Source organism: Diuraphis noxia, unplaced genomic scaffold, assembly GCF_037042655.1.
Source record: "Diuraphis noxia isolate RWA-SAM2 unplaced genomic scaffold, SU_Dnox_SAM2 contig0004, whole genome shotgun sequence".
Classification (NCBI taxonomy): domain Eukaryota; kingdom Metazoa; phylum Arthropoda; class Insecta; order Hemiptera; family Aphididae; genus Diuraphis; species Diuraphis noxia.
The window spans coordinates 56,170,069-56,189,055 of record NW_028301714.1 but is presented as its reverse complement, the minus strand read 5'-3'; the positions used below and the strand labels follow the sequence as shown (position 1 = coordinate 56,189,055).

General features: G+C 28.9%; 2 protein-coding genes across 4 annotated transcripts; both read right to left on the bottom strand.

Moving 5' to 3' along the window:
- Positions 1–216: 216 nt before the first annotated feature.
- Positions 217–9,679, bottom strand: Arc42 (Activator-recruited cofactor subunit 42). 3 transcript variants are annotated; one of them, XM_089225432.1, is made up of 10 exons: positions 9,448–9,679; positions 9,261–9,366; positions 8,950–9,116; positions 8,058–8,167; positions 7,823–7,974; positions 6,817–7,005; positions 6,594–6,737; positions 1,364–1,491; positions 944–1,039; positions 217–879 (listed from the first exon to the last, which is right to left on the bottom strand). In XM_089225432.1, exons 2-10 carry the CDS (start codon positions 9,298–9,300, stop codon positions 670–672), a joined length of 1,236 nt encoding a protein of 411 aa, XP_089081558.1. In that variant the 5' UTR covers positions 9,301–9,366; positions 9,448–9,679; the 3' UTR covers positions 217–669. The 3 variants fall into 3 exon arrangements, with proteins under 3 accessions (XP_089081558.1, XP_089081556.1, XP_089081557.1); XM_089225430.1 differs by having other exon boundaries at positions 9,261–9,389; positions 9,448–9,678; XM_089225431.1 differs by having other exon boundaries at positions 9,261–9,389; positions 9,503–9,678.
- Positions 9,680–11,347: 1,668 nt separating this feature from the next.
- LOC107161317 (upstream transcription factor usf) lies at positions 11,348–15,302 on the bottom strand. The gene is made up of 6 exons (XM_089227527.1): positions 15,070–15,302; positions 14,723–14,946; positions 14,524–14,645; positions 13,923–14,057; positions 13,226–13,404; positions 11,348–12,594 (listed from the first exon to the last, which is right to left on the bottom strand). Exons 1-6 carry the CDS (start codon positions 15,108–15,110, stop codon positions 12,564–12,566), a joined length of 732 nt encoding a protein of 243 aa, XP_089083653.1. The 5' UTR covers positions 15,111–15,302; the 3' UTR covers positions 11,348–12,563.
- Positions 15,303–18,987: the final 3,685 nt, after the last annotated feature.

The following is an 18,987-nucleotide window of genomic DNA, read 5'->3' as shown; positions in this document are numbered from 1 at the left end:
GGTTTCTCATCAAACTTTTGCAAGTACCTACCCCAAATACATACTAGAAATGTAGCCAGGTACCTACTAAATTAATAAATTATAGACATCAAGAATTATATTAGACAAAAAGTTTTTAAATAATATTTAACCCTAATTTATTTGAAAAATATATATTTTTATCAAACAATATATTCAATTATAAAAAGAAAGTAAAATGATAATCCTTTTCAAAAATATAATTCTAATAATTTTATTCATAGATAAATCATAAATAAATTATAGGTACAATAATTTTATACCTATACAATATAATTTATTGTTTTAATTAGGTACACATTAATATAGATTTATAAATGTATGATAGTATAAATGTTATTTTTTTATTTCCAACTTTCTTTTCTAATTGAAAATAAAAAAAAATACAAAAACATATGCAATATTTTTAATACTATTGAGTTTTGTTTTAATATTGATCAAACAATTTAATCATTAATGAGTTGAAACAATGATATTAATAATTATTTGAGTATTTTCAATAGACATAATTTACATTTCAGTAAATATACAAACTATTAAATTAAATTTGGAAATTTCAGTCAAGACATCAACAGCAGATTTGTATTGAGTACACATGAATAACTTGGTAACAGGTATATATCAGTATTAAAACTTATGACTAATAACTCATTAAGAGCTATACTCTTTGAATACATTTCCAGCTATTACAAGCCGCTGTATTTCAGACGTTCCTTCATAAATTTCTGTTATCCGAGCATCGCGATAGTGCCGTTCAGCAGGCATGTCGGAAACATAACCCATACCGCCCAACACTTGAATACACTGATGAGCATTGAATGTTGCTGCTTCAGACGCAGCTAATTTTGCCATTGCTGATTCCTTTAAAGGAAAATTTATTTTTAAATTGACAAATTTAACAAAATATGTAATTATTTCTATGAACCTTTGTGTATGGCTTGTGTTCGTCTTTTAAAACAGCTGCTCTCCAAGTTAACAGCCTTGCGCTTTCAACTCGTAAAGACATATCAGCAATTTTATTCTACAAACAAATATTTATGATTTTTTTTAAATTCAAATACACAGTTCAATTATTAAATGACAAACAGTGGCGGTTTTACTGGGGGGGGGGCGATAGGTGCACCACCCCCCACCCACCTTTTGGGCCGTGTAAAAATATAAAAACAATAGGAAAATATAAATGGGATATGTATGTAAATTGTAAGAATATACAAAATATTTTTGATGTCCCCCCTTGTGGCTTCTCAAGAACCTCCCTTAATGACAAAGCACAGTTAAGGTGAAAATTGTTGCAGTACAGCACTCTATTCTATGAATTAATAGCATTTTTATTACAAATCATTACCTGAATACTTTGCAGTTTAGATATAGGAGCTCCAAATGCTATTCTTTTGGTCGCATATTCAACAGCAACATCCAAAGATGCTTGAGCTATTCCTAGTGCCTGAGAAGCTATCCCAATACGGCCAGCATCTAAAATAGTACACTTATTTTAGAATATGTATATATTTTTTTTTTTTTTATAAGAAATAAACAATCTATACAAGAAATGTAAAATAAGCTTATGTGTTAAGGGAATATATGGCATGAAAAATTGAGTAAGAAGCCACCCACTGGCAACACTTAGCATGATTTATTTATATTTATGTTTTGTTTTTTTTTTAATTTTTTAATTTTTTTTTTCTCATGTTGAGATTAAAATGAATATATACATGCAATGAACAAAGTAAATTTTAAATATAATTATAATTGTAGTAGGTCACGGCACCATTTCCTTTTTAGCCTGCGCCTTGGATTCCCAGGGAGGGTTAGAGAGGAGAGGTTTTTAATAAGAGGATTTTGGTGGGATAGACGTCGTGTGCGGAAGCGCAAGTAAAATGATTGAGCTTCTTCATTGATGGTTTTTAAGTGAAAATCATTATGCAATGTTAGGTTAGAGACGTATGATGGTGCATTGGACAGACGACGAAGAGCTAGGTTTTGGAATACTTGGATACTTATTGGTACTGGATTTTTTTGCTGAGCCCCAGAGCTGAATGCCATAAGTCCAAATAGGTTTTAGGAGGGTTTTGTAAATTAGAAGTTTGGTTTTCAGATTTGTTTTATTATTTCTCGTTATTAGATGGTTGAGGATGCACATTCGGGCGTTGAGTCTATTGGTTCGTATATGATTTTTCCATGTTAGTCGTTTATCAAGATTGAGTCCCAGGTATTTTATTGTGTCCGATACGCCATTTGTTGTACCAGTTAGACATTAAGTGGAGGTGGAGTAGCAGGTTTGATGAGGCGACTACCGGATTTCTAATCACTAATTGACAAGATTACTTTATCGTCAGCATAATCAGCCACCATGGTTTGAGGCGTGGTGGGTTGATCGGCGACATATATATTGAATAGAGTTGGAGATAGGATGCCCCCTTGTGGGACTACAGCATTGATTTTGGTTATTTCTGAGTATGCAGAGCGATAATTTACTTGAAAGTGAAGATCGGTTAAGTAAGATTTGATTAGCAGGAAGAGCGGGTGGGGAAGAAAACTTTTGAGTTTGTACAGCAATCCGTTGTGCCAAACCCTGTCAAACGCTTGAGATACATCAAGAAAGACACAGGTACAGTAAAGTTTTTTTTCCAACGAGAAAGATATTGCATCGACAATCCAATGGGCTTGATGAATGGTATTATGTGAGGGTCTGAATCCAAACTGAGTGTTCGGAAGAATATTGTTCGTGACAATATATGGAGTCATTCGTTTTGAGGATAAGTCTTTCGAAAATTTTCGATAAGAAGGGCAAGAGACTTATCGGCCTGTATGAGGATGGGTCGTCCAAGAGTTTATCAGGTTTAGGAAATAATATAATTTTTGAGAATTTCCAAAGGATCGGAAAGTAGGACAGTCTCAGGCATGCATTAAATATATATGTTACCATAACTATTGCTTTTTTGGGGAGGCATCTAGCTACTTCTGCCGTTAATAGGTCGTAACCCGGCGATTTTTTTAAGGAGTATTTTAGGATAGCCTGTTTGATTTAATTGGGCGTGAAATGTTTTTCAAGATGATTAGAGGTTGTATATGTATATAAAAAAAAAAGCGGGTAAGTCGTGTATGTCGCTCTGCTGTACAGTAGGTTACAAGTGGGTTACTGTAATGGATGGAATTAAATTTGAATCCAATGATATTATATCATTGTATACGAAAAACGATTCTGAGCGAAGACGGTTTATCTGTCTAGGATATATTATAGATTATTAAAAATTTTCAAATCTTAGTTTTAAAAAGAAAAATTTTTATGAATTTCTAGTTTGAAATCATTTGCGAATTTTCGTGATTTTTACATATGTTGTCAAAATTCAAACTTTGAATGTTTGTAAAAAAAAAATTGTGACTACGCATTTCTTTTATTTTTCAATTTTTATTGTAAAAATATATTATGAGCCTTGTATTAAATTTTCAAATCTTAGATATAAAAAGAAAATATTTTATGAATTTCTAGCTTAAAATAATTTCTGTATTTTCGTGATTTTTACATAATATTGTTGTAAAAACTCAAACTTTGAATGCTTAAAAAAAAAATTGTGACTATGTATTCCTTTTATTTTGCAACTGCTATTGTAAAAATATGTTAGGAGACTTGTATCAAATTTTCAAATCTTAGAATTAAAAAGGAAAACTTTTATGAATTTCTATCTAAGATAATTTGAATATTGCCGTAATTTTTACGTATTTAGTCAAAATTTGAACTTTAAATGCTTATAAAAAAAAATTGTGCCTACGAATTTTTAATAGTTTTTAACTTCTATTGTTACAATGTCTTAGAAGCCTTGTATTAAATTTTCAAGCTTTTCTACCGAACAAATAAATTTTTATCGATATTTATAGAAAAAAAAACTAATAAAGTTGAAAAATTAAAATGTCAGTAAACAGCTCAAAACAAATCTAAATATTTTGAAAATTTTATCAAATATATAACACGCCTATATAAACATTCAGTCAAAATTTCAAGTATCTGTGGTAATTTGTTTTAGAGTTACACCAAAATAAGGAAATCGCTAAAAGTGAAAATCCAATGTTGTAAACATTTAAATTTCAAATGCTCATAAAAATTTAATTTGAATTTCAGGTGGAATTTTTATTTGTGATAAAGATTGAAAAACTTGTAAGGAATCTTGTATTAAATTTTTAAATCTTAGATTTAAAAAGAAAATTTTTTATGAATTTCTAGCTTAAAATAATTTGTGAATTTTCGTGATTTTTACGTATTTTGTCAAAATTCAAACTTTGAATGCTTATAAAAAAAATTTGTGCCTATGAATTTATTTTATTTTTCATCTGCTATTGTAACAATTTTTATCGATATTAATTTAAAAAAAACTAATAATGATCGAAAATTTGAAATGCCTATGAATAGTTCAACTTAGGTCGAAATTTTTTGAAAATTGCATGGTGGATAGAATATACTTATATAAACATTAGGTGAAAATTTCATGTATCCATGGTCATTCGTTTTAAAGATTTTGTCGAAAAATGAGTGTGCGTAAAATTTCCCGTTTTTCCCTTAATTTTTAGTTTGTTTTTCTCAATTATTTAGAAAAGTATTAAGAGGTACTGAAGACAAAAATCGAAGCATTTTTACTGCCCCAAAACGTGATGACAGACACAAAAAAAAAAAAACACACATGTTAAAATCAATACATTCATCGCTCCGCTCAGAATCTAAAAAGCGGGAAAATGGATGTCGCTCTGCTGTACAGTAGGTTACAAGTGGGTTACTGTAATGGATGGAATTAAATTTGAATCCAATGATATTATATCATTGTATACGAAAAACGATTCAGAGCGAAGACGGCTTATCTATTAATCTATTTATAAATTTAAATGCTTGTAAAAAAAAATGTGAGTATGCATTTCTTTTATTTTTCAACTGCTATTGTAAAAATATGATAGGAGCCATGAATTAAATTTTCAAATCTTAGATATAAAATGAAAATTGTTTATGAATTTCTAGCTTAAAATAATTTGCGAATTTTCGTGATTTTTACGTATGTTGTCAAAATCCAAAATTTGAATGCTTGTAAAAAAAAATTGTGCCTATATATATATCTTTAACTTTTCACCTGATATTGTAAAAATATGTTAGGAGCCTTGTATTTAATTTTCAAATCTTAGATTAAAAAAGATAAACTTTTATGAATTTTCTAGTTTAAAATAATTTGCGAATTTTCGTGATTTTTATGTATGTTGTCAAAATTAAAATATGATTGCTTGTAAAAAAAAATTGTGACTATGAATTTATTTTATTTTTCAACTGCTATTGTAAAAATATTTTAGGAGCCTTGTATTAAATTTTCAAATCTTGGATATAAAAGGAAAATTTTTCATGAATTTCTAGCGTAAAATAATGTGAACATTGCCGTAATTTTTACGTATTTAGTCAAAATTTGAACTTTAAATGCTTATAAAAACAAATCGTGCCTATGTATTTTTAATATTTTTTAACTGCTATTGTTACAATATATTAGAAGCCTTGTATTAAATTTTCAAGCGTTTCTACCCAACAAATAATTTTTTATCGATATTTATAGAAAAAAAAATTAAAAAGTTTAAAAATTAAAATGTCAGTTAACAGCTCAAAACAAATCAAAGTATTTTGAAAATTTTATAAAATATATAAAATGCCTATTTAAACATTCAGTGAAAATGTCAAGTATTTGCGGTCATTTGTTTTAGAGTTACACCAAAATAAGGAAATCGCTAAAAGTGAAAATCCAATGTTGTAAAAATTTAAATTTCAAATGCTCATAAAAATTTAATTTGAATTTCCGGTGAATTTTTTATTTGTGATAAAGATTGAAAAACTTGTAAGGAATCTTGTATTAAATTTTTAAATCTTAGATATAAAAGGAAAATTTTTTATGAATTTCTAGCTTAAAATAATTTGTGAATTTTCGTGATTTTTACGTATTTTGTCAAAATTCAAACTTTGAATGCTTATAAAAAAAATTGTGCCTATGAATTTATTTTATTTTTCAACTTCTATTGTAAAAATATGTTAAGGGCCTTGTATTAAGTTTTCAAGCTTTACTGCCTAACAAATACATTTATATCAATATTAATTTAAAAAAAACTAATTATGATCGAAAATTGCAAATACCTATGAATAGTTCAACTTAAGTCGAAAATTTTTGAAAATTGCATGGTGGATAGAATATACTTATATAAACATTTGGTGAAAATTTCATGTATCTATGGTCATTTGTTTTAAAGTTACATCAAAAACCAAAATCAATTTTGTCAAAAATTGATTGTGCGTAAATTTTCGCGTTTTCCCTTAATTTTTATTTTGTTTTTCTCGATTATTTAGAAAAGTATTTAGAATCTTTTACTTTTGACCCCCCCCCCCCCCCCCCCAAAGTACCAACTAGATTCACTTTCTGATCGAACGAGGTACTGAAGTCAAAAATCGAAGCACTTTTACTGCCCCAAAACGTGATGACAGACAAAAAAAAAAAAAACACACATCATGGTAAAATCAATACATTCATCGCTCCGCTCAGAATCTAAAATATAAATGAAATTACCCAGAGTCATCATCGCAATTTTGAATCCCATACCAGGTTCACCCAAAATGTTTTCTTCTGGAATTGAACAGTCTTCAAATATTAAATTACTAGTAGACGAACCTCGTATACCAAGTTTATCTTCTTTTTTACCCAGTGAAAACCCTAAAAACAAATTTAAATTGATCATATCATACATTTATTAATATCTAAAACTATATTATTCTTAAAATACTTATTTTACCTGGGTATTCTCTTTTAACTAGAAATGCACTAATTCCTTTGTGTTTTTTAGCTTTATCTGTAGTTGCAAATACGACTGATGCTTTGGCTTCATGCGCATTAGTGATCCATGATTTAGTGCCGTTTAAAATCCAATTTGATCCACTCTTAATTGCCAAAGTAGAAGCTGCGCCAGCATCACTTCCATTACCTTAAACAAATTTCAAAATTATAGACTTTAATCAATAATACAAACTTTTACATTTGAATTACTAATAAACAAAACTAAGATGATTAAATATTTAATAGAACCTCTCATTCATATTGCAATGAATTATAAAGATTTTGTAGTAATTAAAAAAATCACAAAATAAGTTATATAATATTATCATTCATAAATAAATTATTTTTTACAAAGCTTGATGCCTTTAACTCTTTCTCAATATAGTACAATGATAACTAAGAAACACACTTGTGAATATTTAAAAATTTGCATATAGGACATAGGTTAAATAACTTATAAATTTTTTTAAGTATGTGTCCATTTTTATGGATCTTTTAAAAAAGAGTTGAGAAGTTAATACTTTTTTTTTTCTCATTAATTTGATTAAATCCTGTCAAAGCTGTAACATTATTAAATATACAGTTTGTTGATGTATGATAAAATTGAAACGTAATTTTAATCTCATTCAATTATAGATAAACATAATATATTAAATTAAAAATTATAAATAATTTGTTAAAGGTCATGTTTAATCTAAATTATTATTAGTAATTACTAATTACTATTTTGTTTATAAAAGGTTGAACTATTAACCCGAAATATGATTCAAATAATTATTCTGATTCTATTCATATTAGTTATTTGTATCAAAACATTAAATATCAATAATCATATCTATCTATTGATTGAACCATGAAATTTGATTGTTTTAACATAATTAATCATACAAGAATTATACTTGTCAAGAATCTCTATAGAACATACTGTGTATTGATAATTAAACAATAATTAATGTTTTATTCACCTGGTTCACTGAGACCAAAACATCCAATTTTTTCACCAGTTGTAAAAGGCCTGATATACTCTTCTTTTTGTTGATCATTTCCAAATTTATTAATTGGGCCAAGGTACAAAGAATTATTTACACTCATAATAACACCAGCTGATGCACAACCTCTAAAATGAACCAAATATATTGCAATCAAATAATGATTAGAGGTAATAAAAAATATATGTATTCTTATGTAGTTTTAATGTACCTAGAAATTTCTTCTATAGCAATAGCATATGCTAAATAATCGAGACCAGTACCTCCTAATGATTCTGGAATATCAATAGCCATTAATCCTAGTTCTCCCATTTCTTTAATCTGAATTACATAAAAATATATTTCAATAATGTAAACACACATTTTAAACATGACATGTAAAAACATTTACCTCAATCATTACAAACTTATTACAATTAATTAACAATGTTTATACCTACCTAGTCAATAATATACACATTTTTTATTATAGCCTATAGGTAATATATGTGATTTTATCTTATATAGGTATTTAAAATATTATCTTTAATCTATTACACCTATTTTATCTGTTTGGTACAAATAATCCTCAAAATAAATTAAGCAAATGACTGCAACAATATTATACTTGAAATGTAACAATAACCTTTGAATTCAATTATAGATGCATTTTAACATCAACTTAGAAGATTATAGTGCAAACATAAATATAAATAATGTAAATTACATAATATAATTATCACATTTAGTAGGAGTATATTTATCATATAGAATTATAGACATTACACATGCATAATGAGAATATAGAAATAAATATCTATAATATTTCAATGGCATAATTACCTAGCTAGGTACCTCAAGTTAAATTTTTTTTTGATAATAATAATATAAATAATCAATGCAAACATAATTTCAGAGCAAATGTATTTATAAAATAGTCCACAAAGGACTTTGTATCATAAAATATCTAGTGTAAGATTATTTCCATATAAATTTCATAGTATTTAGTTATATTACTATAACTATATGAGAGTATTAAGTTACCACATTTATTAATGCTGCAAATATGAATACCTACATTACCTAAATACTTTAAAGTCAAGTGTTAAAAACAAGTCACAGACCTGTTTTTCGGGAAATAAATGTTCCTTATCAATTTTAGCTGCAACAGGTTTTAATTCTCCTTCAGCAAAATCTCTACACGTCTTATACAACAACCGATGAGTCTCTGACAAGGATGACAACGAGGCTATTGACCTTTTTGTGACACCATTCAGAGCAAACTTAATACCTATACAATGAAACAAATCACAATACACATAGTATTAGAACACGACAGTATTCAAAGACTATAAACTACATTATTCATTTTGTATTAATTAATTCAATCTCAATTCAATTAAAATACTGCGAGACAAAAAAATTATAACGTTACCTGAGTTTTTCAAAAAAGAAGATAATTTTAAGCTCGACATTTTTTCTTGTTTTCACTTTGAAACAAACTTTTAATATGTGACGACAATCAAAAATGAACAAAATGACTAAGAAGAATTATTGTTAGTATCTATATAAATATGTAAGACAATATTATTATAGAGTATAGACTACGATTAAGGGCATACATATAAGTGGAAGTGATCGAGTTTAAAAGACAATCTTAGTTCTTAGTGTTCTTACAAGTCGACGTCTCCAAGGACCACGACTGGACTAGTGGACTGGCTGAATGCAGTAGTGCAGACAGTGCAGTACTGCAAATTGCAATACCAATTATTCAAATAACATTTCCGTGAACATAGTCCATCTGTTTAGAAAAATTAATGAAAATCACGACCGCACTCTAGTAGTAATAAAGAGCGTTATACATATTAGTAGACTTCTAATCTTAGTCCGTGGGTACAATTGTACAAATGGTACAATGGATAGAGCAGCTGCAGCTTACTGGCTAATAATATAAGCCAACATAACTGTGACATAACTAAGGTGAATTCTGGCTAATGCGCATGCGCGTTATTTATATCTTGCGCGGTTCAACCTCAATCACCTTAGATCATTTAGGGCGGGTTGCATAAAGAACAGTCTGTAAATTTGTTACCAGCCCTGTAATTTACCGGCTCTATAAGGTTTTTAATGATTGTGTAAACTATTCTCGGGTTGCATAAAGAAATATAAAATTATTAATAACCGTGGTTACCAAATAAATTAAACCATATTAAACCAAAAAATTGTGCGTAACCGCGTAGGTATATTAACTTAAAAATATTTTTTATTCTTTAATAATCGCAAAAACTAAAAAATATATAATATAAATTGAATATTGATAATCTTTGATATTAAAACTTGTTTATCTTATCATAATAATAATATTATATTATTTTAACCGATCTGTAATTAGTTACAGAGCCCAAATCGGATCTGCAGTTTACAGGTCCGGTAGCCGATAATTTACAGAGCCGGTAACTTTACCGAGCGTTCAAGCAACACCTAATTTTATTTACAGATCCGTTAACGTACTTACAGATCTGTAAGTAGTTACAGGACGTTTATGCAACCCGCTCTAAGTATTAAGTATATCATTAGCTTAGATCATATACTAGTATATGATCTAAGATCATTAGTATATGATCTAAGTCAATCACCATTGATTTTGAGTCTTTGAGATTTTGACAATGATAACACTGATAACGAAAAACAAAATTCTGAAAATTCCAGTTATTTTAAAAATTGTCATGAATCATGATAGACTAAAATTATATGTTATTATTGCTGCTTTAATTTTTCTTGGATGTGAAAACGGTACCTAGCTGTTACCTAATTAGCCAATTGCCAATATTGCATATCGAACATGTAGAATGTTTGAAGACTGTCAGTTGTCACAGGTCACTCAACATTTATATAATTTTGATAAAATGGAATTTGAAAATTAAGACTATGATAAAAAAGTTTTTCACCTATGCACTTGAAACTAAAAATGTAAATACTTGTCAACATTTATGGTGGATATGTCTTGTCTTGATATTATGACTGATAATATTATGAAATACTTTCTTAACCCAAAAAGTTTACGATTTTTGTTTTGAATACAATATTAAAATATTTTGAGACAAATCAGTAAAAAATGTCTATATGTTTATACAAGATTGACGTTTCATACAATGATTGCAATACCAGAAATATAATGAAATGCAATACCGCCATAACAATAAATATGAGCTAATAATAAAGCTTTAAAAAAAAATCTTATTAAAATACTAATAGATAATTAGTATATGTTGGTTAATATTCAATATTTGGTGAATAATAAGTAGGCTGGTACTTTTTATTCTCCCGGGTTGAAATCAGCTCTAAAAAAATTCCCAGTAAAATTGAACTTTGAACTTTCTATTGTTGTAAATAAAAAATAATATTATTATCAAAATTCATTAAACTCAGTTAATCAGCTCATAAAAAACTAATACATTTTTATTTTTGTAATTTATGATTTATATTCAAGAAAATATAGTAATTCAACCACACATAAATAAATATTTACAAAAAACCACATTTAATTCCATTCAACATTTTTCTTACAAATTATTAGAAACTACATAACAAAAACACAAAACAATAAACTTGCCGAGATTGACACTAAAAAAAAAACAATACCCTTATACATAAGTGTAATATTTGACAATATGAAAACAATTTTAAAATAATATACAACTTCATTTATTATACAGTAAAAATATATAATTAATAAAAATAGCTTTAGAGAACTGTAATTATATCATCAATGACACTTTTTTATCAATATAGAGTAGATTTTGTAAGTGATTCCAAAATTTTAAACTATCAAACACAATTAAAAATGTATGAATAGCCAATAAATTAAAACAAGGTATATTCTCTTTTATAAATAAAGACACTCTATCAAAATGACAGCGATATATAGATAAAAAGTTTCAAGTTCTTAAAACAGCAGCAAAAAAAAGAAATTTTCATCATATTAATTTTTAAACAAAAAAATTTAAAACAAAATGAGTATTTTAAGCGAAAAAAATACCTTGTATAATTTTATTGGCAATTAATAGGCCATAACTATATTCTGAGATTTTATTTATATATAATTTTGAGAAATTTTTAATTAGGTAAAATAAAATTTATATTTTATTATACAGGTAAATTAAAATACTATGTTTATCTTATACGACTATATAAATTACCTCAATTTTTCCAAGACTAAAACCATTTGTGATAGTTATTCAATCATTCTTTACCTCAAGTTAGGTCCTATTCAGTAGTGACAATTTTTTTAACTTGAACGTAAATTCAAAATTTAGTTCAATTTAAGAAATACCTTTAATATATTTTAAACCTAATATAATAATTTACAGATAAATATTGAATTAAATATGTAAGAGAAGTTAAGTACAAGTTGTGGTAGTCATTAAAGTATTATAATCATTAATAATAAATAACTTATTATTAACAACATTTTTGTTTATAGTATTTGATCTAAAATAAGTAAAACATTTAGCTAACTTTTTATGGACTGAATATAATAAAAGAATCAGCTTTTAATAATACAATATTATGATAAGTATTAAAAATAGTCCTTATTTATTTTAATAATATTGAAAATATTTAACATTTTAAACATAGATAGTAGAATATTGGTCTTTCCAGTATAACAAAAGTTTTAAATAAAATTAAAAAAATTAAGTTCAAATCAGTTTAGCTAATTTACAACTTCCAATAATTTTCATGACGAGTCACCATCCCTAGAAACAAAACTAAAACCATAATAATGATATTAATACATACATTTGTAATTATTTGTATAATAAACCTAGGCTATATAGTACTGATGATTGCAACTATAGGTAATTTATATTTAAAGAAATTCATGAATTAGCATTCTTACATCCATTGTCACATATTTACTATAGTATAACTTTTGCCATTCTTATTTTTACCGATTAAATTTAACTATAAAATATTTGTATAACATTCAGATTTTTGTTAAAGCCTGAAGTACAATAATCATTTAGTGTTTAACCCAGGCCCGTATACAGGGGGGGATTTAGGAGTTCAACCCCCCCCCCAATTTTTTTAAAGTAGTTATATATTTATAATATGTTATCACAATCTTGTCGGAAGACGGACTTTAAATATTTTTAATCCCCCCCCCCCCCTGAAAATTGATCTTGGATACATGATTGGTTTTACCTAACTATTTTATAAACTCTAAAATTTACCAATATCAATTGCAATTTGAGCATTTACCATCATCAGTCTATAATATTAATGGTATTCAAGCTCATACACCAACATAATATTTAATATTAAATAATCATTTACTTATAAATTTAAATAACTTGCATAACTTCAGGCAATAATATTTAATATATTAAGATTAATCACCTTTCAGATAATAATCCATGTTGTGATAAAATTCCTCTCAATTCTTCATTTTCCATTCTTAATTCATCATTTTGCCTATTAACGGCCTCCATTTGTTTCACACAATCCATCAATCTTTGATTAGTTGATTTTAATTCATTAATATAATCGCATGCTTTAGCTAGAATTCCTCCTTTGCTCTAGAATAAATAATGGTTATTTATAATAATTATTGATAAAAAAAATGTAAATATTAATTAATTATTTTGATTTTTAATTAATAGGTACCTAATTTATTAATTAATATTTAATAAATAAGAAGTTTACTACAAATAAATTATAAAATAATTATAAATTCAATTTTAACTATGAAGGAAAATTAATTCCAAAATACAGTCATATTTAACACTTAGGTTGGTAAATAACAGTTGAACTTAAAGCAATAATTAAATAAAAATTATGAATTTTTTTTAACCAATGATGAAAATATTAATATACAACCATACAATTAGTAATACGGGCAATTTTCTTCATATCATTTAGACATCTTTTTCTATGCATAAAATGAAAACAAAACCGACACATCTACTCTTTTAAGCTGCATGTAACAAGCATACTATTTAGTAGTATTATCAACTTTTTTGTAATCATTTCTTAAACAAAAGTTATATATAACAAAAAAAATTTAATATATCATTAAAAGGATCATAAGTTTTACCTGGTTATCATAATTAGTTTTGTTTTCTTCTGCACAATCTGGTATAATTTTGCTCATATACATTATCCATTGATTTATTTTATCACGTCTTCGACGTTCTACTTCATTATGTGTTAATCGTCTTTTAGCATCCCTCTTTAAACATAATCAGACATTTTCTTTAAGCATTTAAGTTAATTTATCAATAGTATGAATTTATAGTTAACAATATAATATATACGCTTTAAAATAATAAAAAATAATTGATATTTATTTCACATATTTAACCACTTCACTGCTACATTATTTATGCTCAGTAACCTGTGTATACTAAATAAAATAAAATACTTTTTATTTAATCTATTAAATTTTTTCAATTTAATTTTTATATCTATATGTATGATTATTTAAGTTGAAAATAATGTGAGCCAATGTTTCTAAAGTTGTACAGTTATCTGCAAATAATATTATATGATAAAATGACATAATAACACGTCTAGAGCAGTGAATGGAGCAAATGTTTTGTGTGTAATAGTATGTCTGGGGCATTGAAAGAGTTAATGATGAAATACTCAAATACATATTATGATCCTAGTATTTAAATAAATGTTGAGTTACTTACTGTTACAACAGTACGATCTACTCGTTTTCTGGAAACTTCACTAGTAAGAGGTACAATTGGTCTTTTAACAGTTGTTGTAGTTGTAAATAAATCATTAATTGGTTGTACAACAAAAAATTGAGCTTCAAACAATTAAATATATACATGTTATACATGTGATATATAATTAAACTAAATACTAAATGTATAGACTACTTACTAGCATTATTGTTTGGTCTGAGCTCATATTGTGTAATGTTTGTGTCGTTGGTTTTACTCATAACAATTCCAGTGACATTACCATTTTCTAAGACAGCAGCAGTAGGTTGTTCATCAGCAGATTCAAGAGATCCATCATCGTCAGTTACGATTAAGGTTTGTGCACCAAGAATATTTGATTCTAACTTAATAAGTTGACCATTGTGTGCCACTTTATATGTATTACTATAATACAAATTAAAATTAAAATTATAAATATATTCATTTAAAAAACTATTTAACCTTGATATTTACAATTCAAAGCAAGTTATTTTAAAACAAGTATTTAATTAATAAAATATAATTTACCCAACATTTAGTGAATCATTATCTGACATTTTAATAGACATAATTCTATTCAAAGTATACAATTACTTTACTACCTATTAACCTTAAGTTGAAAATTAAATACAATTATGAAATTTGAAAAACTATAAACGTAACTCGTTAGAAAATAAAGAGTAACTGAACAAGAAATAATAATGGTAATACCTACAGAATAAATATAGATAAAAATAAATTGTTTTCAATAATCTAAATCTTTAAATATTAAGTTAAAATACAAATATTTTGCTAATTTTAAGTTGATAATATTGATATCAAATCACACCACATGTAATTTTATCATGGATGAATAAAATTAAATATACTTATATACATAATACATAAAGCTATGGCTAATTTATTAAAGCCATGCATGAACTTACATTGAACACCATGAAAGATTGAAACTACGGAAAAAGGTATGTTCAAAGTCTGTTTACCTTTTAAAGTTATAAATTTAGTAAATTAAGCTGTATTAAGTTGTCAATATGTGTACATCATACGCCATACGCGTATGTTCTGTGGTATTATGATGCGAAAGGCGAATATAATATATTATTATTTTTTTTTTTATATTGGTTAAGCATCAAGTATAGGTTGTTACTTTAATATTAGCTTTAACAATAGTACATAGGCGCCAAATCATTCAAAAATATTAAGGGTGCTTAAGCACCCAAGAAATTTTGGAGGAAGCAAAGCCTATATTAGTTTTCTGTGCCGTGTAAAATTAACATTTTTTGAATAAGTCTAAGGGATCAGCAAGTTCGGCCATGTGTTATACTTATTAATTATAAAAATGTTTGGTTTATATAAAATATTTTATGACGTGTTACTGAGGAGTTCAGGATTTGTTTTTTATACAATGTTTTATGTACAATAAAGTATATAAATATTTGAATTAAAATAATTTTAACACCTAGGTACTAACTTTTCTCCAAGGCAGCGATATTACCAGCTTTCTGTACAATATCTTTACGCACGACATTCCTAAAACTTGCTTTACTGAACTCGGTTCCTACGCGGACGACACGGCAATTATGGCTTCCAATGAAAACCCAATCATTGATTCTACATATCCTACAAAGACACTTCAACATAATTGACCTCTGGACAAAAATATGGAAAATTAAAATTAACGAATCCAAGTCCTCCTTTATTACATTCATCCTAAGAAAAGGATCTTGTCCATTTGTCACAACGAACAACATCCCAATCCCCTCCTACTCAAGAAGCCAGAAGTCAAATATCTTGGTCTCATCCTCGACGATAATAAACTAACCTGGAATCCTCATTCCTCACCCCAAGGCCAAAAGCCAAATGAAAACCCCTATTAATACCCGCCCCACCTTCTTAGACCCCTACTGAAATCTAAGATGAATATAAACACCAAACTACTAATTTACAAGTCCTTATTCAGGCCACTATGGACCTACGGCGTTCAATTACGGAGTACCGCTAAACCTTCAAATACCCGTACATTCCATTCCAAACCTTTCATTCAATATGCCTTCGCCTAGTTTCATCTTCACCTTGGTATTTAACCAAAAACAATCTCAATAAAAATCTTAAAATTCAAAATATTATTGCTATTATTACATTATATATATTACATTGTTATATAAAGATAACAATGGATATTTTTTTTCATATAATAAATCATATAAATAATATAAATAATTTTAATTTGTTGTAAAATATATACAATATTGTTTTAGTTGCATTACTTGCATTATATTCATATCGGAGCAAGTGGAGAATTTTTTTTTTGTAAATATTACTTAATATATATTTTACTATTTGTAAAAAGCTCATTATTCTTTCACTTCTAATCAACTATCGAGAAAAACATTTCGACATGATTTAAGCCCGATCCACATACAGAAACAAAACCTGAAATATTATTGTCATTATTATCGACAAAATTTGACAAAATGTCTTCATTTTGTCAGGACCAATTCTAAATTACACCACTGAGGATAAATGATAATATTATGTAGGTATACTGAATATAAATTCTGATAAATCAGATATGTGTTTAAACTTTAAAGGCCATTATTTTCGATTAGATTGATAATTTTTGTAGATACCTACTACCGTGGATTATAAATACTATTAAGGGGCCTCAATACGGCTACTATTTAAGGGGCAATATTTCAGTAATTTCTTAACTCACCATCACACCATCATGTTCGCCAATGTATTATAGTTAAAAAACGATTATTAGTTGTAGTGAGGTTTCAATACGATTATTAATATAAAAGTACGAAATCGTACTTTTTAATACGAAAAATAAAGAACAAAATTTTACAGTGTGTAAACAAAATATGTTTTATTGAACAATTTAACAAACAATGTGAACATAATAATTAATGTCTGCTTTAAAAATGTTAGCAGATTATGCCGAAATATGACATACAATATAATACAATGCAAGTTGAAAAAAAAAACAATAAATAATAATTATAACAAAAAAAAAAGCATCAGAGAAGATGAGGCAATGTGGGTGGTACGTAATGGCGATTGGGTGATAATTGAATATGTTTCTAGTAAGTACATGGCTACTGGTCATTTCTACAACGTTGTTCAGTCGGTCCTGCGGGGCGTTCGAGAATCGCGGGCGCGTTTGCCCGAGTCGAGAAGACGACCATGGCAGCGGACGGAGCCCGACCACGACGGTTGCGAGACGAACGACGATCGGTGACGAGCGACTAGTGCGCGATGTTGTGCGCTTGACGATACTGCTGCAGCCTGCAGGTGCTGAATACGATGGTCGTTGTGCCGACGACACCGGTTACCTAAAATCTGCAGAGCTCTCGGAGCGAGCGACGAAGACTATATAATATATGATGGGTACTGCGGAATCGGAGATGACCTATAGCCGAGGCGTTGTGACTCGGCCGACAGTGTCAGACACCACTGGACGAAAAGGGGAGAGAATCTGTGGTGTGAGACTCTCCGTGATTTTCGCCCTGGCCATCACACCCGTCGGCACCGTGCAGTCTGCCGCGGCCGATGGTCCCGCCGTGGAGTCGCGCACCACCGGAACTCTGAAACGTTTCGTTTCTTCAAGTCCAGTGCTATACTGACATCCGTGTTCCTATCTACCCTGTACATAAATTATAGTCATCCATCACTAATCCATTATGAGCTCCGTGGTATCCGTCGCCGCCGAAGCCGCAACGAGTCGTATTCGTGCATTGCATGTCGTCGTGTTGTCCTCGTCGATCGCATCCGAAGTGGCTGGGCGTCCGCCGCGCCGCCAAAGGGTCTCGCGTGTCGGCGATCCCGAGCGCCCGACGTCCGCAATCCCGTCGCGCCACTGCCGGTGACCGAATAACGTGTATAAGTGACTTACCGCCGAACACCCACCTAAATGTGCTCTGTCGCGTACCTTCCTTGCCCCCACATTGCTTCGCCTTTGTCTGCTGCCCTCAACCAAGAGGGGTACTCTCGTACGGTTTCACTTCGGGAGAAAACTCAAAAAAAAAGAGCAAAATATGCGTGCGGCACTTTTCATGCCTCTCCACATGGCGTTTATGATTCGCATCAAGATGCCCGCTCGTGGAGGTTCGGGTATTGCCGGAGTGACTCCCGGGTCCAGCCTGACGAACGAGTCCCAAAAAGGGAGAGTGACATCCTTTCCCTTGGTTGGCGTGACGTCCAACGCTTCGTCATTTCGCTTAATATTTTCTTCTACGGGCGGCGCTACAATCACGTTGTCTGCAATTATTTTCATCTCATCCGGTCCATGAATGCTGGAGGGTTCCTCCGGTTGAGCGATCACGGTAGTCGACGAGTCGTCGCCCGTGAACTACTTAGCATAATTCAATAGATCCGCCAAATCTCCACAAGTTATTTCTTCTTTGTAATTATCAAATCTGTATAGCTTATTCTCCATTTCTT